Source organism: Lissotriton vulgaris, chromosome 8 (assembly GCF_964263255.1).
Source record: "Lissotriton vulgaris chromosome 8, aLisVul1.2, whole genome shotgun sequence".
Lineage (NCBI taxonomy): Eukaryota > Metazoa > Chordata > Amphibia > Caudata > Salamandridae > Lissotriton > Lissotriton vulgaris.
This window is the reverse complement of record NC_141696.1, coordinates 1,308,692,857-1,308,716,600: the sequence shown is the minus strand read 5'-3', so window position 1 is coordinate 1,308,716,600 and position 23,744 is coordinate 1,308,692,857. Positions and strand designations below refer to the sequence as shown.

At 48.5% G+C, this 23,744-nt stretch overlaps 1 protein-coding gene across 1 annotated transcript in view; it reads right to left on the bottom strand.

Annotated features, from left to right (window-relative positions):
* The window catches only part of CWF19L2 (CWF19 like cell cycle control factor 2), a 1,214,198-nt gene extending 1,190,922 nt beyond the window's left edge, over positions 1 to 23,276 (bottom strand). Inside the window, exon 1 of the mRNA XM_086935247.1 lies at positions 22,650 to 23,276. Within this exon, the coding sequence (XP_086791373.1) occupies positions 22,650 to 22,742 (93 nt within the window). The 5' untranslated portion in view covers positions 22,743 to 23,276. The remainder of the gene's footprint in view (positions 1 to 22,649) is intronic.
* Between the last annotated feature and the right edge of the window lie 468 nt (positions 23,277 to 23,744).

The following is a 23,744-nucleotide window of genomic DNA, read 5'->3' as shown; positions in this document are numbered from 1 at the left end:
AGCAACATTTTTAAACTTGTCCTGCTGGGCCGGAGCAAAATGGAGTTCCTTGCCCGGGAGAGTGAGGGCTCATTGAGGCAGCTCTGAAACTATTTTTCAAATACTTTGCTCTTATATTTACAGTTTAAACAATGTAATCAACGAGGTAAGACAAAGGGGTGGTTATTGCATCGCAGGGGTTTGCTTGCCGGGTATGCGTAGGGCAGTTCTGACATCAGCACAATCACATAAGCTCAGTGGTAAGACTGTTGTGTATGCAGGAGTAAGGGGATGAAGTGAGGGCGAGCTGCAGTTTTTAGGGTGAAATGGTCCATAGATCTGACCTCCACAGCTTTTGCATTCACAATTTTCACTTTTTTATTTGATTTGCTTATATTGTTTCTTTTATTTCTACATGGAATGTTATGCAGCTTCTCGTCCTAGGGTTTAAAAATGGGGCTGCCATTGTTGTAGGGCCCCAACTGTTTTGCGCATTGAAATGCTGTGTACACTATTTGTCCGGGATGGGGAGACTGAGGGTTGTCAGGGGAGACAGGTAGAACCATCCACCCAGCTGCCAAATCTTGTGGAGTCAGCAGGGGCTGACCACTGCGGCCAACCCATCATGGGGTTAGTTTTAAGTATGGTTATGAAATATTACTTTAGGTTATAAAAACCCTAGAAATTCCACATGGGATTTATCCAAGGGAATATGCCATATGGTACTTATAGTGCACGCGTCATGACTTAAGCCGACCATTATGAAGAAGAGGAATGCTGATGCCGCCTGCGAGTGGCCTTTCGTATTTGCTTTTAATTCGTTCTGAACAGCTGCGAACCGAAGAACTGCTTAATAAAAATAGTTATTTAAAAAAGTAAAAAATGTTAGGCCTCGAATAATCACAAAACTGTAACTAGACCTGCAGGTCTAGTGACTTGAATAATCTACTTGACCGATTTGTAATGCTCTTAACCCATAAACTGGTTTCAAATGATGTGATTGTGGGCAAATAATTTGATTCATTGAGCCGCCATTTTCTTCATTATCACAAATGAGAGCAACTTCAAATGTGTGAGTTCCGCATGTCTGCTGTACAAAAAACTCTTTTGTTTGATTTAATAGACTAACTTTCTTTCCATATATAGTACAAATCTAGCCACATATAGGATACACATGACTCCTGGCTTGCCTCTTAGTTCATTAACGGTACAAAAGGGGGTGGTGATGGACGGAGCATCTGAATCAATCAAACACTCACACCCAGTCAAAAGATCTGGGTTTAATCCATCACCGTTCTTTAGCCCACTCTGCCACCCCAGTTCAGACATGGCTATATGCAAATCAGTCTGACCCTGTGCCTCATGGGAACAGTCCAGCCCGAACTGCCAAGCCATGCCTTCCCGGGACCTGAAACTAGCTTCCGAGGACCGGTTTTGCCCTAAGTTGGCAGGGTATGCTCAGACGTGAGTCCCTTGCTCACTTGGCCACTGGATTCAAGATAGCCAGGCTGATGAGGATTATGAATCTGAAACCGGTCCCAGGATGCTTGTTTCCGGTCCAGGGAAGACATGGCTTGGCAGTTCGGGGAGGACTATTCCCATGAGGCACAGGGTCAGACTGATTTGCATATGGCCATGTCTGAACTGCGGTGGCTGAGTGAGCAAAAGAATGGTGAAGGATTAAACCCAGATCAGTTGACTGGGGGTGAGTGTTTGATTTGCTCAAACGTTCCGTCCATCATCCCCTTTTGTATCGCTTTGTTTGCCCTAAGTTGGCAGCGTATGCTTAGATGTGAGTCCCTTGCTCACTGGATTCAAGATAGCCTGGCTGATGAGGATTATGAATCCGAAACCGGTCCCAGGATGCTTGTTTCCGGTCCAGGGAAGACATGGCTTGGCAGTTTGGGCTGGACTGTTCCCATGAGGCACAGGGTCAGACTGATTTGCATATGGCCATGTCTGAACTGGGGTGGCTGAGTGAGCTAAAGAATTTATTTATTTATTTGGTGATGGATTAAACTCAGATCAGTTGACTGGGGGTGAGTGTTTGCTCAAACGCTCCGTCCATCATCCCCTTTTGTATGTCTTTCTTGGAAAGACGTATGCAAAGGCCAATAGCAGCAGGTAAAAAAAAAAAAACGCACACACTCAAGCGTGTGTTTAGAGTTTAAAAGCCCTTACTTAAAGTCTCGCAGAGCACCTCATGCACACTGGCTCAGGCGAGGCCTAAAAACAGAAGCCTGAGCAGGGCGGATCAGGGATGGATGATTAAATACTTCCAAAATGTTTCTTTACTGAAGTAGAAAGCATATATTAGTAAGAAGCAGAAACAGCTATCTTGTCTATCTCCAGATGGAATTGCATTTACTTTCATTTGTTAAGCTCACTGTAAGCATATCATGTGTTGAACCATTTATGTTAATAATTTCAGTTGCTCTTAGTTGAACTGTATATTATGTTTACATATACATTTTCTTCTTGTAAAATATTTTTTTTAAATGATATGACCCGTTGAATTTCTGCACATGCGCATTTATTTACAATTAAAATCCCCCTGACCCTGCGCTGTGGTAACACATACCATTTCAATGTGACTCAACAAGATTTCAAATAAATACAGTTCTTCATCCAAAACCCAGTGCTGAAATCATATCCAAGCATAGGCTATTCTGCAAATGTAATGATTTTTGGAGGTCTGTCTACAGTTGTAACATAATAAATAGATGCTACTACATACCCGACAGATGCTACTACATAACATACCCGACAGATTACAAGAATAAACTTCCACTGCTTGCCCTCAATACCTCTACGTGACTACGCCTAACAAACAGGTTATTTACAATGGGGGCAGTTTTAATCTGTTAATTGAAGAGGAATGGTCGGGACCTGCTCAAAGGAAAGATACATATCTTGCCTTAGCTCGAAAGACAACAATCAAGTTCTGCCTGTTGTGAGTTGTAACCAGCTCTAATTAATCCAATTTTGGATTTCAGCCAGACACATAACAAGATTTCCTTCTGACCAGAATGAAATGAAGATAGAAATTGTTTCGAGAACACATGTAATGCTGTTACCAATAGGATGCTCATTTAACAACAAAACAAATCCTAAGTATTATCGTTGATGAAGCAATAAACAAAGCCTACTACTTCCCTTCCTAACACCAGTCACCCTATAATGAGAATAACCCAGGAAAAGAAGAAGAATTTAGGGGGAAACTGACAGAGGCAGACAGTTAATCAGGGGAGACCTACTGCTACATTCCAGAAAGCAAGAAAGGTAGTTTGGGCACCTTAATTAGGCAGCACTGGGTATGCAGGAGTGAAAATTGCTGGAAACCATAGCATTAAGTTCACAGTAGCCATTTTCTCTAAACTCTCAACCAATTTAAGGTGGGCCTTATCAGAACTCATCCTGCGTGGCCCTCTTGAACATCACACAAGATTCTGCTTCTCAGGTCCCACAGTGCATCAGTGTATCTACCCAGCAGACCGTGTTCAGCAACCAGAATGCAAAGAACAACTTATTTCTATAATGCATCAATACATCTACATTATCTGTCCGAATGAGTAGAAGGGAAGGGATTTGGTTGTCTTTGGTTGTCTTTGCTAGTCAACACTGGCACCACATGGTGTTTAGGAGTAGGGTATTGGGTGAGAAATGGTGGCTTACCTGCGACTAGTCTGGGGCGCTTAGCTATAAGTCAACAGTTTGCAAGAGCTAAACATGGTTTCATTCATGTGGCCACAAGAGTGTCCGTAGGTGCCCCAACGAAGTGCATTAGAGATTCTGTAGAGGGTAGCCGTGGATGAAAGATTTCTGTAAGTAGGCTCGACTTTGTTTCTTTTTTTTGTAAACAAATTTTATTGGATTTTTTCAAAACATGCATCACAGTCACAGATGAACATTATACTTGGGATATCATTCTTTAGTCAGAAGCTTTAGGGTCATGTTCAACTTCCTCCCCCTCCCCCTAGTTTAAAAAAAAAATTCACCCAACTGAGTCAGTACAGAGTCATGCATGTAGCTTTAAAGTGTATCTTTCCTGAGTGCTCTGATGTAGGGTGCCAAGAGAAATGCAGGTCATATTAATTTGTGAGAGGGATCAAATAGGCTTGACTTTGTTTCGACAGTGGGCAAGAGAAGAGGTTAATGACCACTGCTGCCCTGTGCACCACAACTGCAAACAGAGTAGATTCTTCAGTTGGTGGACCAGGTGGCGATTCCAGCTCAGTTTCTAGAGAGGTATCCAACCCTCTTGCATTCTGAAGGTCCCTGCATTTGTATAATGAGGGAGGAGTAAGCTGCCCACCTCCAGGCACCCAGGATCTAGAACATGGATACTCACAAAATATGCCAGTGGCCGGTGGCGCACAAGCGGAATGGCCTCCATGGAGTGAGGCTCCCGCAGACCAACTTGCAAAATCCGGCATTTATCCGGCTCATCGTCCACATTTTGAGCACAAAAGTGTGGGGTGACACCCCGAGACCCTTGCGGCTGCTGCCGTGCTACAATCTCGGCAGGCGGAGGTGGTGGGAGCGGCTGAGGAGCGGGAGCAGCGCGCACCGGGGGCGAAGCCTGCTACCTCTGGAGCAGACAAGCGGCATTGCTGGTTACGAAAGGCCCCGGTCCTCCACGTGGCAGCTCGGCCAACAGGAGAACACGCTGAACAGGCTTGCGGTGCGGCATGACGGTAGTGGAGCATCCAAGGGTGTCCAATGAGAAGTGATCAAGCAGAGAGTGCAGCGAGGTAGGAGGAGTGGATACCGCGTTGCACCAGCAGCGGGCTGGCCTCGGCGACTCATCGGCAGTGAGGTGTAGCTGGCAGACGCATGGGCGGCCATCTTATAAACGGGTATCACGGACCCCGACGCTGCCTGAGCCCACGATCCTGGTGGTAGCGCAACGCTGCGGTGTCGTCATATACCACCAGCACACACAATCAACGCCCTGGGGGACGGACGTAGTTTCCCTCATGCCATTGTGTGCTCGCTAGCTGAAGATCGGGGAAGAGCGGACTGACGAGGTAGGCGCGCTGCAGGGCGTGCAGCCATATAACGGCAGTGGGGGAAGTCTGGGCCTGGGAGAGACATCCTTTAAAAGGGTGCTTGGCCCCCGATTGAATTGGAGGAAGGGAGCAGGTGTGGGTGCTGGAACTTGTCGGCCAGGTGAAATGCGGCAAGGAAGGTCCTGTGAGTGGACCTGCTGCCGCTCATAAACGGAGAATCGGTGGGGAGAGTGGATGACCTGAGGCGCTAGCAGTGAGAGGAACAAGAGGCAGCGCTATCCACAGTCTCTCTGGGGGGAGAAATTGTGCTGCTCTCCTCAATAGCGATTTAGAAAAGGGGGGTGGTGATGAACAGAGTGTCTGAGTTAAGCAGACCACTCTTACCCAGTCCAAAGATCAGGGCTTGATCCATCACCGTTATTTATCTCACTGCCCCATCCCAGCTCAGAACCTGGCTATATGCAAATCAGTCTGTCCCTGGCCCAGTGCATCATGGGAACAGGGCAGACTAAACTACCAAGCCAATTCTTCACCAGAAAGGAGACAAGCTACCGGGGACCGGTTTCTGGCATTTCAGCCTTCTTCGGCCCGGCTTGCTTGAATCCTGATGGAGCAGTGAGAAAGGGACTCATGTCTGAGTATACCCTGCCACACCTATAGTGGCCAAAAACGATTTAGAAAAGGGGGGTGGTGATGAACAGAGTGTCTGAGTTAAGCAGACCACTCTTACCCAGTCCAAAGATCAGGGCTTGATCCATCACCGTTATTTATCTCACTGCCCCATCCCAGCTCAGAACCTGGCTATATGCAAATCAGTCTGTCCCTGGCCCAGTGCATCATGGGAACAGGGCAGACTAAACTACCAAGCCAATTCTTCACCAGAAAGGAGACAAGCTACCGGGGACCGGTTTCTGGCATTTCAGCCTTCTTCGGCCCGGCTTGCTTGAATCCTGATGGAGCAGTGAGAAAGGGACTCATGTCTGAGTATACCCTGCCACACCTATAGTGGCCAAAAACGATTTAGAAAAGGGGGGTGGTGATGAACAGAGTGTCTGAGTTAAGCAGACCACTCTTACCCAGTCCAAAGATCAGGGCTTGATCCATCACCGTTATTTATCTCACTGCCCCATCCCAGCTCAGGACCTGGCTATATGCAAATCAGTCTGTCCCTGGCCCAGTGCATCATGGGAACAGGGCAGACTAAACTACCAAGCCAATTCTTCACCAGAAAGGAGACAAGCTACCGGGGACCGGTTTCTGGCATTTCAGCCTTCTTCGGCCCGGCTTGCTTGAATCCTGATGGAGCAGTGAGAAAGGGACTCATGTCTGAGTATACCCTGCCACACCTATAGTGGCCAAAAACGATTTAGAAAAGGGGGGTGGTGATGAACAGAGTGTCTGAGTTAAGCAGACCACTCTTACCCAGTCCAAAGATCAGGGCTTGATCCATCACCGTTATTTATCTCACTGCCCCATCCCAGCTCAGAACCTGGCTATATGCAAATCAGTCTGTCCCTGGCCCAGTGCATCATGGGAACAGGGCAGACTAAACTACCAAGCCAATTCTTCACCAGAAAGGAGACAAGCTACCGGGGACCGGTTTCTGGCATTTCAGCCTTCTTCGGCCCGGCTTGCTTGAATCCTGATGGAGCAGTGAGAAAGGGACTCATGTCTGAGTATACCCTGCCACACCTATAGTGGCCAAAAACGATTTAGAAAAGGGGGGTGGTGATGAACAGAGTGTCTGAGTTAAGCAGACCACTCTTACCCAGTCCAAAGATCAGGGCTTGATCCATCACCGTTATTTATCTCACTGCCCCATCCCAGCTCAGAACCTGGCTATATGCAAATCAGTCTGTCCCTGGCCCAGTGCATCATGGGAACAGGGCAGACTAAACTACCAAGCCAATTCTTCACCAGAAAGGAGACAAGCTACCGGGGACCGGTTTCTGGCATTTCAGCCTTCTTCGGCCCGGCTTGCTTGAATCCTGATGGAGCAGTGAGAAAGGGACTCATGTCTGAGTATACCCTGCCACACCTATAGTGGCCAAAAACGATTTAGAAAAGGGGGGTGGTGATGAACAGAGTGTCTGAGTTAAGCAGACCACTCTTACCCAGTCCAAAGATCAGGGCTTGATCCATCACCGTTATTTATCTCACTGCCCCATCCCAGCTCAGAACCTGGCTATATGCAAATCAGTCTGTCCCTGGCCCAGTGCATCAAGGGAACAGGGCAGACTAAACTACCAAGCCAATTCTTCACCAGAAAGGAGACAAGCTACCGGGGACCGGTTTCTGGCATTTCAGCCTTCTTCGGCCCGGCTTGCTTGAATCCTGATGGAGCAGTGAGAAAGGGACTCATGTCTGAGTATACCCTGCCACACCTATAGTGGCCAAAAACGATTTAGAAAAGGGGGGTGGTGATGAACAGAGTGTCTGAGTTAAGCAGACCACTCTTACCCAGTCCAAAGATCAGGGCTTGATCCATCACCGTTATTTATCTCACTGCCCCATCCCAGCTCAGAACCTGGCTATATGCAAATCAGTCTGTCCCTGGCCCAGTGCATCATGGGAACAGGGCAGACTAAACTACCAAGCCAATTCTTCACCAGAAAGGAGACAAGCTACCGGGGACCGGTTTCTGGCATTTCAGCCTTCTTCGGCCCGGCTTGCTTGAATCCTGATGGAGCAGTGAGAAAGGGACTCATGTCTGAGTATACCCTGCCACACCTATAGTGGCCAAAAACGATTTAGAAAAGGGGGGTGGTGATGAACAGAGTGTCTGAGTTAAGCAGACCACTCTTACCCAGTCCAAAGATCAGGGCTTGATCCATCACCGTTATTTATCTCACTGCCCCATCCCAGCTCAGAACCTGGCTATATGCAAATCAGTCTGTCCCTGGCCCAGTGCATCATGGGAACAGGGCAGACTAAACTACCAAGCCAATTCTTCACCAGAAAGCGTGGAAGGGTATTCTCAGATGTGAGACCCTTGCTCATTGCACCATCAGGATTCAAGCAAACCGGGCCGAAGACGGCTGTAATGCCAGAAACCGGTCCCCGGGAGCTTGTTTCCTTCCCAGTGTAAGAATTGGCTTTTGTAGTTTGGTTTGCCCTGTTCCCATCATGCACTGGGACAGGAACAGACTAATTTGCATACAGCCAGGTTCTGAAACTGGGATGGTGCAGTGAGCTAAAAAACGGTGTTGGATCTAGCCCTGATCTCTTGACTGGGTGAGAGATTTCTGCTTAATTCAGAGACTCTGTCCCTCACCACCCCTTGTTGTAAATATTTTTGTCCACCCTAAGCGTGGAAGGGTATTCTCAGATGTGAGACCCTTGCTCATTGCACCATCAGGATTCAAGCAAACCGGGCCGAAGACGGCTGTAATGCCAGAAACCGGTCCCCGGGAGCTTGTTTCCTTCCCAGTGTAAGAATTGGCTTTTGTAGTTTGGTTTGCCCTGTTCCCATCATGCACTGGGACAGGAACAGACTAATTTGCATACAGCCAGGTTCTGAAACTGGGATGGTGCAGTGAGCTAAAAAACGGTGTTGGATCTAGCCCTGATCTCTTGACTGGGTGAGAGATTTCTGCTTAATTCAGAGACTCTGTCCCTCACCACCCCTTGTTGTAAATATTGCTCTCCTCAATAGAACGCCGGGACGGAAGTAGGGAGAGGCAGCGGACTATACTTGTCCCCTGGGCTGGACTACTTGGTGGGAGCAATTGAATCTGCTCACGGACATTAGGTGTGTAGCTGGTGAAGACAGCACTTGCCCATATTGTGGATTGTGGGGGAAGTAGCGGGACAGGACGTTTCGCGCCTTGAATGCTGCGCAGAGGTAAGAAATAGCAGGGAGTGTGGCAAAACTAACTGAATGCGTGAAGCAACATTGAAGTAGGGGCCTGCTGAGTCTACGCCAATACCCTAACATTATAGGCCTTAGCGCTACGCACGACTTGGTGGCGCCCGGAGCTCCAGCCGACCTCACTGACACGTAGTGGGGGGGAACTTTTAGACTTTCCTGAGTGCTGCAGGGGTGTCTGCAAGATCACGTGCTATGCTCTACGACGGTGGGTGGCAGAGAATCGCCTGAACCAGGAATCAGAGTTAAGATGAAGAGATTAGACGCCCGCCCACCACATCTAAGATTTGATGCCCCAAAAAAAAACACCAAGCAGCAACACGCAGAGGTGGATACTGGAGCAGGAACCCCTCAGCAAGATCCTCAGCAAGCACCTGGTGACGATCTCAAGTCGCTTCTTAATGAAGTCAGACAAGGCTTTGCGACTATGGCAGATAAGATAGATACGGTCTCAACGCGGATGGACGCCATAGTCCGAACGATAGAAGGCCACGAGGTGCGAATCAAAGAGGTGGAGCAACGTGTGTCAGATGTAGAGAACACTACAGTCAAATTGAAAAAGGCGACAGAGCAAATGGATAAGTTGCTCAAGGTCATAGCAACGAAAAATGAGGACATTGAGGCACGAAGCCAGAGGAACAACATAAGGATTTTAGGTATACCAGAGAGCACGAATACGGGGAAAATGGAGGAGTATGTTGAGCACTTACTAATAGCGGTGGTGGGTGCAGAATTGCTTTCCTCTCAGTTTGTGGATGAACAGGCACATTGGTCCCTAGGACCACGACCCCCCCCCCAGCAATACTCCTAGACCTGCTATTGCTCGCCTGTTGAATTATAGGGACGAGGATGTCGCCCTACGAATTGCCAGGGAGAAAAAGCAACTGATTCATGATGGTATACCTTTCACTATGTACCCGGATTTCACACTTCATGTGCAAGAGGAACGTCGTAAGTTTCTGAGAGTCAAACAAAAACTAAGGCAAACTCAAATAGATTATGCGTTGCTATACCCGGCTCGCCTTGGAGTTACCCACCAGGGGTCGCAAAAATTCTTCACTAATCCACAGCAGGTGGAAGACTACTTGAAGCACCTTAAGCGGCAGAATAGATCGCAACAGTACCCTGAGGACTCCCCCAGATCGCAATCACCGGAAGAATGACGCTGCTACGCATGACTATCGAACTGTAGAACTGCACCTCATACTTTACAAATATGGTTGATGCACAAATTCATAATGGAAGCATGGGATAGGACGCTAAGCATGTATGCATCAAGACCTTTGCATTGTTGATAATCTGTGGGACGAGAGAGAACAATGTACTGTCGGTCACCCACGAGTCAGACCTGGACACTACTATGTGCGCATGGTGTATGGGCTGACGAGAGGTATTCATGTGCTACCTAGGTGTATTCCCCATTTGGGAGAACCCCACTTTTGCTACTGAGTTGTTGATGTGTTTCGGACATCTCCATACATGGTTACGGGGGGATGTGTTAGACCCAGTTGGTCTACCTGAAAAGATGGGAATTGTTGGGGAGGGGGAGGGCAGCTCATTACTGGCATGATTGGGATGCTTCAGTGGGAGGGGGGAGGGAGGGAAGGGAAGTTTGATTTTCACAGTGGGATAAGTGCACAGATTTTTTTTCTATCAGTGATATATGGTCATGCACACAGATGTTGGAATGTTCGCCCTTACATCACATGAGTCAGATGGGAGACGCTTGGTTAGATGACACAGGAGGATAGTAACACCCTTAGGGTGATATCCTGGAATGTTCGGGGTCTTGGGGATTCGAGGAAACGGAGACAGGTATTAGCCTATCTGGACAAGCAGCAGGTTCAAGTGGCACTCTTACAGGAAACACACATAGCACAGAGTGCCACAATTGCCTTTGCGAGTCGCTGGGCGGGCTGCCGAGTTTTTTCATCGTACTCCTCTTATGCCCGAGGAACGGCCATACTTTTTAATAAACACACGAGATTTGAGAAGATCGGAGTCCTAGAGGACCCGCAAGGGAGATATATCATACTGTGGGGACGCTTGGGCAGCGACGCGGTTACAATAGCTAACTGTTATGGTCCCAATTCAGATTGCCCAGAATTCTTCACAAATTTATGGGGTAAAATCTTGACAGTTGGTTCGACCTACATTATCTGGGGGGGGCGATTTTAATTTTGCGCTAAATCCGCACATAGACAGATCCAATGCAGCTCCACAACACTACACAAAAGCACAGGAAGTTTTGCAGGGAATCATAGCGGAAGGTGGGTTGGTGGATAGATGGAGATACATGCACCCCCTACAACAAGAAGGCACACACTTTACGTCCTACAAAGGAACCTGGGCACGCATAGATTACTGCTTACTAACAAGAGGACTGTGCCCAACCATTAAAAGTGCTGTGCATCTAGCTCGGACTTTTTCTGACCATTGCCCAGTTAAGGTCTCCCTATCACCTGCGGGGTATGATAGGCATAGGCAGAGCTGGCGGTTACAACCCACAGCCCTTTTGGATATGGTTTTCCGCACAGAGTTAGAAGAAGAAATCAAAGACTTCTTTGTCCAGAATAAAGGTTCTGTTGATAATGTTGAAACGATATGGGAAGCATTCAAAGTCACGATTCGTGGGTATTGCATGTCTAAGAACTTTGGTGGTTCTGAGGGATTTACAAAACATGATACATAAGTTGGACCGAGATCTGAAAGAGATGGAGAGGCGCATGGTGCGAGGGGAGGTGGGACAGGTGCTGAAAGATTTCCGTACAACTTTAACTGAACACGAAGACACTGCGCATAGGGAGGCAAAATTCCGGGGTAAATACTGGACAGCGCTTAGATATGGTGAGGGTGAAAGACCGGGGAAGGTGCTAGCTGCGGTGACACAGAACCCTCGTTTCAGTGCGTATGTCTTAAAAATACAGGAGCTAGATAGGCCGCCGCATCGAGACTCACAGATCATACTGGAGGCATTTACTACACATTACACTACATTATATATGTCTCAAAGGCGGGGTGTCATTGACCTAGAGGAGTTCATGGGGGATGTGGTGCTTGGTTGGCTTGGGGATACCCAGCCGGAATTTTTAAGCATCCCATTTGAACTCGATGAGATCAGAGAGGCTATTATGCAGCTTCAGAATGGGAAGGCGCCGTGGTCAGATGGCCTCCCGGCTGAATTCTATAAGGCCTATATTGACATCATGGTGTATGAGGAATCATTAGAAGTGGGCATATTACCGTCCTCAATGGGAGAGGCGATAGTCACGTTGTTGCTGAAACCCGGGAAGCCGCCAGAATCTTGCGAATCGTTTAGGCCGTTGTCCTTGATGAACTGTGACACAAAAATCTTGGCGAAGGTTTTAGCCAATCGACTGTCCCTATTGCTAGATAAGCTTGTACTGTCTGACCAATTGGGCTTTGTGCCTGGTAGGGCCACATCTCATAATCTTAGGACTCTTTTTTCGCTAATCCAGATTGTGGCGCCTGACTTCCCACTTGCCGCAGTATTTTTAGATACCACTAAGGCATTCGACTCAGTAGAGTCAAACTATTTCTTTGGGGTGCTGCGGAGAATGGGTTTCCCTGAGATATACTTGTCTTGGCTTGACAAGCAAGGCACTTTACAAAGTGCCGGCAATAAAGCTTGGCTTTATCCAAACTCTTCAGTTGTTTCATGTAAGAGGTACACAGCTTTTAAGTCCCTTCATTCTTTACATTCTGATACTTGTATTTTTTTGGTTTCTGCATTACAAATGCAGGGTAATAAGTTGCGAAATTCAAAGTAAAAAGCAGGATCAAATGAGCTACCGATGTGTGCATAGAAAAACTTAAGAATTAGGACAGAAACAAGTCATAACACTTGAATAGACTTTCCCATCCTTTCTCTCTGGCAGGACCCAGAGGGTCAGACTCCCGCCCTTCCTCTCCGAACCCACCGATATCAACTGTGAAGTACCACAAGGCTCTTCTTTCAGCCCCACGCTCTTCAACGTCTACATGGCCCCCCTCGCCGCCATCGTCAGACAGCATGGGCTCAGCATTGTATCCTACGCTGACGAGACACAGCTCATTCTCTCACTCATGAAGAATCCTGAAGACACAAGACTCTGCTTCCAGGAAGGAATGCAGAACGTGGCTGCCTAGATAAAAGACAGCTGCTTGAAGTTCGACTCAGAGAAGACTTGAGGTCCTCATCCTCGAATCCTGCACCTCCACCTGGGACAACACCTGGTGGCCCTCATCCCTCAGGAATCCACCCACTCCCACTGACCACGCATGCAACCTCTGCATCATCCTCGACTACTCCCTCTCCATGAACCGCCAGATCAACGCTGTCGCCTCCACCAGCTTCAACTGCCTATGCTTCCACCTCAAAAGCTTCAAGTGGATCCCCCCGACTGCAAAGAGACCATCACCCATGCACTCATAACCAGCAGACTGGACCTCGGCAAAACCCTGTACGCCGAAATCAACAAAACCCTACTACACAGAGTCCAGACCATCCAGAACGCCGCTGCCAGACTTGTCCTCGGAACGCCACGTCACAAACACACGACCAAAAACCTGCGAGACCTCCACTAGCTCCCCGTCGAGAAAAGGGTTACCTTCAAACTCCTCATCCATGCCTACAAATCCCTCTATAACATCGGACCCAAATACCTCAACGAGAAAGTACCCTCACACGTGCCAAAGAGGAACCTCCGCTCCGCCGACCTCCCACTGGCAGAGGTCCCCCACATCCGCAGAAACAGAACGGGTGGGAGAGCTCTCTCCTACATCGCAGCCAAGACCAGGAACAAGCTTCCAGTAAACATCAGACGCTCGCCAACCCTGCACACCTTCAGGAAGGACCTCAGGACCTGGCTCGTCAACTGATTAGGAGCTGGGCCCTCCCCCCTCCCATAGCGCCTTGAAACCCTCACGTGTGAGTAGTGCGCTTTATAAACCCCTGATTGATTGACTTTCAGAAACTTATATTGCACAACAATTTACCAACCTACAACAAAAAACAGCTTATTATTAATCACATAAGCGAAACCTAAAGCATTTAGCAATGCTTTTTACACATCTCAATCATTTAAAGGTCACCTGATGTGTGTTTGTCACCCCTAGACTACATCGATATCGGTTGTAGTGCGGTGCAGCACGTGTGATGTACATGTGCTGGGTGCATGTGTGCCTGCGAATAGTACAATACAGGAATAATGCAGTACTGTGTTGTGCGAGTATGTCATATGCATGTGGTGGGTGTATGTGTGCATGAGAGTGGTAGAGCACATTAAGGATGTAGTGCTGCAGAGTGTGTGTATTATGTGTACATGTACTGGGCGTCTCTGTACCTGTGAATGGTACAAAATAAGACAAATGCAGTACTGTGCAGTGTGTGAGTGTGTGTTTTATGCATGTGCTGGGTGTATGTGTGCCTGCAAGTGGTACTCAACTTGGCTGACTCTGGGTTCCATTTTGGGAGATCCAGGCCTGCATGATGAAACATGAGGAGCAGAGGTAGAGGAATCACCCGCTAGACAAGTTTGTTGATTGCAGCATTCCTTTCCTGCAAGCTAAAAGGGACACACTGGAGAGAAGAAGGGCCAGGCTCCCCCAGTACAGTTCAAAGAGTGCTCTTTGAATTAGAGAGAGGTCACAACAAAGGGTCCGGTTCACATCTCAGGTCGGAGATGGGGCTGATGAGGGAATCATAAAGAGTAGGGCTAACCTTTTGATACACATATCACTGTGGCTAACATTGAGGTATGAACTCCTAGGCACTCCCATGGCGTGTGTTGTAGGGCTATCAGCTTTGGAGTCGCTCCTAATGTGACAGACTGCCTTCTAGAGGAAGAGAGGGCTGAGGAGCGAGTACTTCAAAAGGAAGCAGACCACCCCAAGATAAACTTGAAAGACTTAGACCCTAAATAACATTTGGTTTCTGGAAATAGGCTACAAGAAGGGAAGCTTGAGACCCCAAAAATTGTCAACTGTCAAGCAGCCAGCCGGCAGTCCTTCTGCATATGTGTCATCTGGTGCATAATCTGCAGATTTTACCCAAAAAATTGGGTGTTAAAATTGTACTAATTAGGGGCAAGCAATGCCCAGGCAGTGTTAACAAGTGTAAAAACAAGCATTTGCAATGCAATATGTCTCACATTTATGAGAGTTTGAGCTATTGGCATTGTAAATGACAATGCCTTTTATTTATGTGTTGTTTTTTTAAACAGATACATAAAAAGGATTGCCATTTACAATACCAATAGCTTAAACTCTTGCAAATGCAAACCTATTGCATTGCAAATGTGTGATATAATTATTTTTTTAAGTGTTAGGAGAGAGTGTGACCTGTCTGCAACAGCAGACAGGACAAAGCTATTTGAGAAAATAGTGCTTGCTTGGAGTCTGTAATTAAAGCCTACCAAGCAACAACACATGTAACAGGGGGTGTAGCTATGGGAGGTTACAAAAGGAAACAAGGCGGTACTAAGGAGTGACTACTACACCTTCTGATCAATGAACTGCCACAGTTTACAGTGGAAATGACACAAGCCAATAAAATGTGTGGGCGGAGCTTCAAGTCCCTACCTCAATACAGCATGCCTCGCAGAGCAGTGCATGCGCTGCCCAGGCTCGACCTAATGACAACATAATTAAATATTACTATCATAAAATGTGCCGCTTTATGATGCATCACTTTTCCATGCTTGCTGCATAATTTACTCAGCCCTGCCACATAATTTAGCCCTTCTCTGCCACACAATTCCAGTAACACCTGTGGTGTGCGCTCTAGCCTATCGGCGCATACGGGATGACGCGTTGCGCCGTAGGCTAGAGCGTGATAGGCGCGCATGCGCACGGAAGAGAGAGAAACGGCGCGAAGGAACCAAATCGGCAGTTGGCGACCGGAGCAAGTCGTTGTTAGACGCTCGGCGCCCTTAGCTCATATCTAAATGTTGTAACCTAAATAAAAGAAGACCTTTCACCTAACCTCTGTGTGAGAACATCCTGTGGGGGTACAAACATACTTTACAGTGGCGACGAGGCTGGGACCCGGACACCATCGGGTCAAGACGACGGCAAGGGAATTAACCCCCACACCCACGAGCCAGTGAAGGCGCAGGACCGACAAAGGAGAGCAAGGGCGTGGCAGCAGCGCAACAGCACGACCAGAGACAAGCCACCAACCTCAAAAGCCAGGTCAGTGTGGCCCAAGACTCCAAAAGCCCCCAGGCAGCAACCTGGCAACCAAGGGAGATACCCCCGAGCCAGACGAAGGGGGGAGGACAGCGCAGGCAGCGCACGTTTCGAGGGACAATACCCCAGGTAGCCCAAGGGGTCAAGGAGACACGGCAGGCAGCGCAGGAGCGCCCGGTGTACCCACCAATAGGACCCAGGAAGAAGGACCTAGAGGGGAAGCCAGAATGGCGAATCAGGCATCAGCCCTAATGGCACCAGTCCCATTCCTGACCAGGCCAGGGGAACCCCAACTAAAATGGGAAGACTGGAAGGAATATTTCCTAAATTACATCGAAGCCCTAGAAGACGAGAGTGAAGGGGAATACAAGCCGGAAAGGAAGAAGAGGCTTCTGCTCCACAACCTAGGCCCAGAAGGGGTCAGAGTGTTCAAGAACCTGGTGCCCAAAGAGAGGGGCGCGGAGGAGACGGACGTCTTTGTGAACGCATTGGACGACCTGGACAGCCATTACCGCCCAGCAGTCTGCGTCTCGATAGACCGCTATAACTTCCAACAGAGGAAACAAGAGGCGGGAGAATCCATCGACGACTATGTAGCAGCCCTACGCAGGTTGGCCATCACGTGTAGATATGGAAATCTACAGGATGAATACATAAAAGACCAAATAGTGATGCACACCACCAGCAGAGCAGTCCAAGACAAGCTATGGGCAATGAATGAAACCACCTTGAAAGAAGTAGTGGCGATGGTCAAAAAGGTGGAAATGTCGAAGAGAGGCGCGGACGCGGCGAAAAGAGAAAGCGGGCCCAGACAGATGATCAACAAGATAGATGAAGCGCCGCAATCCAGCAAACCCAAAAACACGCACGGAGATCCGAAGAAGGACACAAGAGGACCGGGGAAACAGATGCCTCGCCCCAGCCCAGGAGCGAAATTTGCGTGCTACAGATGCGGTAGTACTGCGCACGCTGCCCAGGATAGGCGCTGCCCCGCGTTTCGCGCCAGGTGCTCATTCTGCGGGTTGACCGGGCACTTTGAGAAGGTCTGCCGAAAGAAAGGAACGAAATCCACGGTCAAGTGCATCGACTCGGCCACGGCCAACGTCAGTGAAGAGGACGAGCAGGAAGAGGATGACCTAGTGCTATGCATCGAGGATCAAGTGCTGGACGTATCCGGGAAGCGCAGGGACAAACCCCGCACCCACATGCACATAGGAGGCATCAAGGTATATGTGGCTGTGGATTCGGGATCCCCATGGACCATAATACAAAGATCGATATGGGAAGAGGACTTCGCGCCAGTGTTAGGTCCTGACCTGGATCCGCCGGACATCAGACCCATCTCGTACACGGAAAATTCCATTCCATTGGTGGGATGCAAGGACTTGGTGTTCGAATTTAGAGGACGGTCAGCCACATGCACCTTGTACGTAGCAGAAAAGGGCCCATCCGTGCTAGGATGGAGAGACGCAGGTGCCCTAGGTATCGTTCTCAACCCCGGAGGGAAAGAACAGATCCTGCTAACAGACGAATGGCCCCTCTCGAGGGAGGAGGACTGGAAAGCAGCATACCCTAAGGTATTTGAGGGCACGGTTGGAAAACTGGATAAATTCGTGCATAAGATGATCCTGAAGGAGGGAGCAGTTCCAGTAGTACACAAAGTACGGAACATACCGATCTCCACAAGTGAGGCAGTGCGCCTGGAACTACAGAAGCTGGAAGAGCTGGAGATCATCGAACCAGTCGACAGTGCAGAATGGCTATCACCCTTGGTAGTCGTCAAAAAGCCCAATGGGAAGGTCCGGCTCTGCGTGGACCTGAGGGAGCTCAACAAAAACCTCATAGTGGAGAGGTTCCCGCTCCCCAGAATTGAAGAGATGCTAGCCAGGACAAAAGGCATTACTCACTTTTCCACCATAGACCTCACGTCTGCATACTACCAGATAGAACTCCACCCGTCGAGCAGGAAGTACACAGCGTTCATAACGCCCTTTGGATGCTACCAATTCAAAAGGATGCCCTTCGGCCTGGCATCCGCTGCGGCCGTTTTCCAGAAGTTGATGCACAGGTTATTTAAGGACATCGCGGGAGTGCAATACTTCCAAGACGACATCTTAGTGATGGGTTCCGACAAAAGTGACCACGACGAGAAACTGCATAAAGTTCTGAAGGTGCTGCAAGGCAAGGGAATGACGGCGGAGTGGAGCAAGTGCAGAATTGGATCTCGTACTGTGACCTACCTAGGGCACGAGATAGGAACACGAGGAATCTCGCCTAAGGACCAGAACGTGAAGGCGATAAAGGACGCCAAGGCCCCATCCACCAAAGAAGAAGTGCGGTCATTCCTAGGAATGGCCGAGTATTACAGCAGGTTTGTTAGACATTTTGCCACAAGAACACACAGGATGAGACAACTGACAAGGCACAATACAAAATTCGAATGGGATACGGAAGCCCAAGCCGAATTTGAAGCCATTAAAGACTGTATCAGCCATGCCATTCCCCTGCAGGGATTCGCCCCCACAGAAAAGTCCATAGTAACAACGGACGCCAGCGATAAGGGCTTGGGGGCTGTCTTGGCGCAGGAGAGGGAGGACGGAACAAGAGAAACCATCAGTTTCGCATCCCGGGCGCTGTCCCCGGCGGAACAGAGATACAGCGTAATTGAAAAAGAGATGCTGGCGGTCACGTGGGCGTTGAGCAAATTTCGCCAGTTCATATGGGGCACGAGATTCAGGCTCCAGACGGACCACAAGCCACTCATCAAAGTATTGACGTCATCAGGTCATGACACAGCCACTCCGAGAATAGCAAAAATGACCCTGAAATTGCTGGATTTCACATACGATGTGGAATATCTCCCAGGTACGCAGAACAGGGTGGCTGATTACCTCAGCCGGGCAGCGGCCATGGAGGAGGCACCGGGAGAGTCTCCGGACACAGAAGAGATGGTCGCCAGCATGGAGGATCATGAGTCGTCCATCAGTGCGCAGGAATGGCAAGCAGCTTATGAACTCGACGAGGAGAAGATGGAGATAAAGAAACATCTCACGTCGGGGTGGCCGGATAAGAAGAAGCTAACGGAGGGGGTCAGGCGCTTCTACGAGATGAGAGAAGAATTGTCCCTGAGTGACTCGGGAATCTTCTTGTACAGAGGAGAGAGAGTGGTGCCCCCAGTGACGCTGATACCCCGACTGCTGAAGGTGCTTCACGAGGGGCATCTGGGCATAGTGAAAACCAAGGTTTGGTCAAGCAGATGTATTGGTGGCCAGGAATGGATGCCCACATCGAGAGACAGGTACGGGAATGTGAACAGTGCCAAGGAGCGGACAAAGTGCTACGCCCACTCCGACCTGCATTAGGGAAATTCGACACCCCACATGGCCCTTGGGAGGAAGTGGCCATAGATATCCTTGGGCCCATCCTGGACAACAGAGGCGTAAATAAGTACATATGTGTGGTAATAGACAAGTATTCCAAGTGGCCGGAAGCAGACATACAAGAGTCGATGGACACAGACACGATCTTGAAGTTTCTGACAGGGCTCTTCCTCAGGGAAGGAATACCCAAAACTATCCTCAGTGACAACGGACCGCAATTCGTGTCGGATAAGTGGGAGAAATACATGAAGAGGAACGGAATCGAAGTGAGACACACGGCCGTATACCATCCGGCGTGCAACGGCCAGGTCGAGAGGTTCAATAGAGTGCTCATGGGCTCCATTCAGGCAGCCATATCGCAAGGAAAGGACTGGGAAGTAGAAATGATGAACATGATGTGGGCCTACCGGATAACGCCCTCAGTAGTGGGGTACAGTCCGTTCCAAGTGTTAAGAGGACGGCATCCCTTCACACGGGACAACGTGGCATGGAGGGAGAAGACCATCACCAGCAAGTGGTCCCCGGCCGTGGTGCAACACAATCTGGAGAAAGCCCAGAAGATCTATGCAGCACACTACAACAAACGTCGTGGCGCTAAGGACACAGAACTAGAAGAAGGGGAGTGGGTGAGGATCAAACTCCCTACTTTACAGAGGAAGGGCGAAAGCAAATTCAGCCAGCCGCTACAAGTCAAGGAGGTGCGGGGCAGGGCGGCCCTCCTCAGTGATGGCAGAGTCTGGTCGCAGGATCGTATGGCCAGAGTCAACAAAATCCTAGTCTGGCCCAAGACTGAGGAGATCGAGGGAAGCTTGGATCACCAGGCGGCTCTCCCGCTCCCTGAGTGCGGCACAGACAACCAAGAGGAAGGCATAAGGGAGGACCATGAAGAAGCAGTATTGAGAGCCGGTCCGACTGATGGAGAAGCAAGACAAGTGAGTGCGGAGCCGAGAACAGGCGGGAGAGAAACCGAGGTGTCCCAAGGAGAGACAGCGGTGAGAGATAACATGCCGGTAAGACACACCCGCAGCGGAAGGGCAGTTGTAGTGCCCTCTCGTTATAATGACTTTGTGATGAATGGACACTAGATTGGTGCCAGCCCCCCGGGCGCCCCACATAGACTATGGACACAGTTGGAGGACATTCACCTTGGGGGAGAAATTGTTATGTTTGAGTATGGTGTAAAGGGGGGAGATATGTGGTGTGCGCTCTAGCCTATCGGCGCATACGGGATGACGCGTTGCGCCGTAGGCTAGAGCGTGATAGGCGCGCATGCGCACGGAAGAGAGAGAAACGGCGCGAAGGAACCAAATCGGCAGTTGGCGACCGGAGCAAGTCGTTGTTAGACGCTCGGCGCCCTTAGCTCATATCTAAATGTTGTAACCTAAATAAAAGAAGACCTTTCACCTAACCTTTGTGTGAGAACATCCTGTGGGGGTACAAACATACTTTACAACACCAACTATAATTTAGCTTCTCTAATCTATCCCGTGCTAACCTAGCCTTCCTGGAACTGGTGTCAGCACAGACATCATGCTGCGTGCCACGCCCACGCACTAGGAACATGAAACCGCACAATCTCTGGAGTTAGTATGCATGTGCAATTCACTGACTGGCACAGACCGGGTCTTGTTTGTCATTGCCACAACTGCTGAACAAAAACGTTGTTTCAGTCACTCAAGGACTGACATGGCAGGTGCCACATTCTCGATAGTAATTGAAAAAGAGGCTGCATCAGAGAAGGGTTAAACTCTCTGTTGATGAGGCTGGTGCTCTATTGTGCTACTGACACTAGGACATACACAGGTAAGAATAATTGCTATGTGCGCCTCCTGGCTGACTGTAGTGGTGGCAGTACTGGTTACCCAGTCAACGTTATCCCTGAGAAATTGCTTAGGGTAACTGATGGTCATACCTCGAGCGTAAGAAACAGACTGCATAACAGCCTAGTTTTAAGAGAAATAACATATTCAAACCTAGCAAACACAGATTAATTGCTCATTTGATTGTGTATAAAAAGCACAATATCTGTATAGAAGAAGAGGCCGTTGTGGGCAATAAGACAGCTGTGAAATTGGGCTGTTCTTAAAATGTGTTTAGAGGCTGCCACAGTCCCCTCAACTGCTTCTTGGCATTAAAGTTTAATAACACATATTATGTAGGCTGAAAATAGTGTAATGGAGTTTCAGCGAGTATATGCCAACTGCCCATACATAATTCTACAACTACAAGTCCCATAATACATTATGCTGGCAGCTAAAATGCCACTACTGGCTTAAGATACCACAATTATGGGGACAGGGTAACGTTTGGCACCACTCCTACTTGCCGTGGCATAATGCTTCTTCAAAGGCAGCAGTCAAGAATTACTACTCCTTGTAATGAAAGCATGGGATCTTGACTGGGACCAAGATTTGAATGAAAAACTAACTTCACAGAAAGAGTGTGACACAGTAATGTTGGTAGGTCCAAATGTTTGCTCTAAAGACAATTTATTTAAATTGAGAAATATTCACGTGTGAAAAACCTATTTCTGAAGATGTAAAATTGAATTCAATCATATCGTTATTTATAATACAGTGCATATAGAGCGACTGATTCATTGCTGATCAGACAGCCACTCATCCAAAGCCCATGTTTGGAATGTGCACAAGACCTAATTACTTGACGCTATTCGCTGTAGAGTCACTCGATGTATTACACCTGAGGCAACGAAGTGTCACAGGCAAGTACACTCAAAACATTTTGTCACATGTAAACAGTCTGAAAACTTGACAGCAATGGCAGGGGTACTACATATCTGCATTTGTGTAATAAAAACTTTACACGAGCATAGAGCCTGCAACAGTAAAGCATATCTGCCAAGTTTCTCAGGTCCATGCACGATGAGCTGCTCCAGACCAGTGTTTTTGCCTTTGAATTCTGGGACTTGTAGTGCCGGTTTTTCTTGGACTAAACAAAACTCCAAGTTCACTTCGTTTGATGCAGTCAGTCGTGTACGGGCCTGGGAAACGTGGATAAGTGACCCCGTATCCAGCCTTCCCTCTTCCATAAGCAACGGATGCAAGGTGGCTCACAATACGCAGAATGAAAACAGCTAACACAAGCTGAGCACTGCTTGCCATATTTAGGCACACCGAAACCTTGCTTTATTGAATTTCAATTCCTTTGGACCTTCACCGCATTGATTACAAAGCTGCTCTGGAACTGTAAGTTACTTACCCTCTGCAGCTCACTCTCTCTCGCGCTGCGCCTGGCCTCCTTCTTCTCCTCAATACTCTTTTCACTTTCAAACCTCGCTCCGAAAGCCGCCATGTTTGTGCAGGGATGGAAGAGGCAGAGTCACGTGACGGGCACTCACTCGCCTAGAACTAATCACAATTACAGTTCCACCTACTCACGGCACAACCGCTGTTCTGCCTTTTCTTCTGGTACATGATTCTCCTTGGATTTGATTAAAAGTAGACAACAATGGGTAGGTAGCAAAGTGAGCAGGGTTCGAGCCAGAGAGATGTCCGCCGGTGTTCGTTACCGGAAGCAGCTGTCAATTACAATATGTGGTGTACATTGTGGAACCTATGTGTAAACAGATGTTTAGACGTGTTCAAGACGCCGCCTTTTACCATTGACTTGCAACGTAGAGCCGCACGGGTATGTAGTGCTGCCTTAGCAACAAGCCCTTGCTTTTATGGCGTGCGTCTGTCGTTATAATCCAACCCTTTAATATCGAGGAGCGTGGTTCCAAACGTCAGTGTTTCCTCTAACCAACATAAGTGTAGGTTACGACTACGAAAGGGAATGAACAAACTGCTTGACAGACTAAGGGGCGGTACAGGACGCTTTTTGAGTGGCTCTACTTTACAGCCCGCCTTCCATTGGTTAGAAAAAGAAACTGCCCCTTTCTGCGACACAGGAAACGACCTCCCACCACTCGGGAAAGCATGGCCCAGCCACATGTGAGCCGGCTCTTTTGGGCACAGACTAGAGCTAAGTGGCTGCTCGTAGTGGGTACGAGGGTTACTAGAAAGACGCACCCGTTACACCGGAGTCTTTAGTGTACACGTACCTCACTATTGATGCTGACAGATTGCTGCTGACAGATAACTGCATCTTTTTAGGTCGTATCCTTTTACATGAAAGCCCTAAGCATTTCAAGAGAGGCAAAACAGAATATTTAACTCTTACGTGAAGGTTAACATACTGTGAAATAGCATTTTTATAATCGACAAACTCCTAATAATTCCCTGTAGAATAAAAACATTTGTCTGTCCGTCGGGCTCTCATTTCATGTAATGAAAACGTTTTTCTGTTGATATA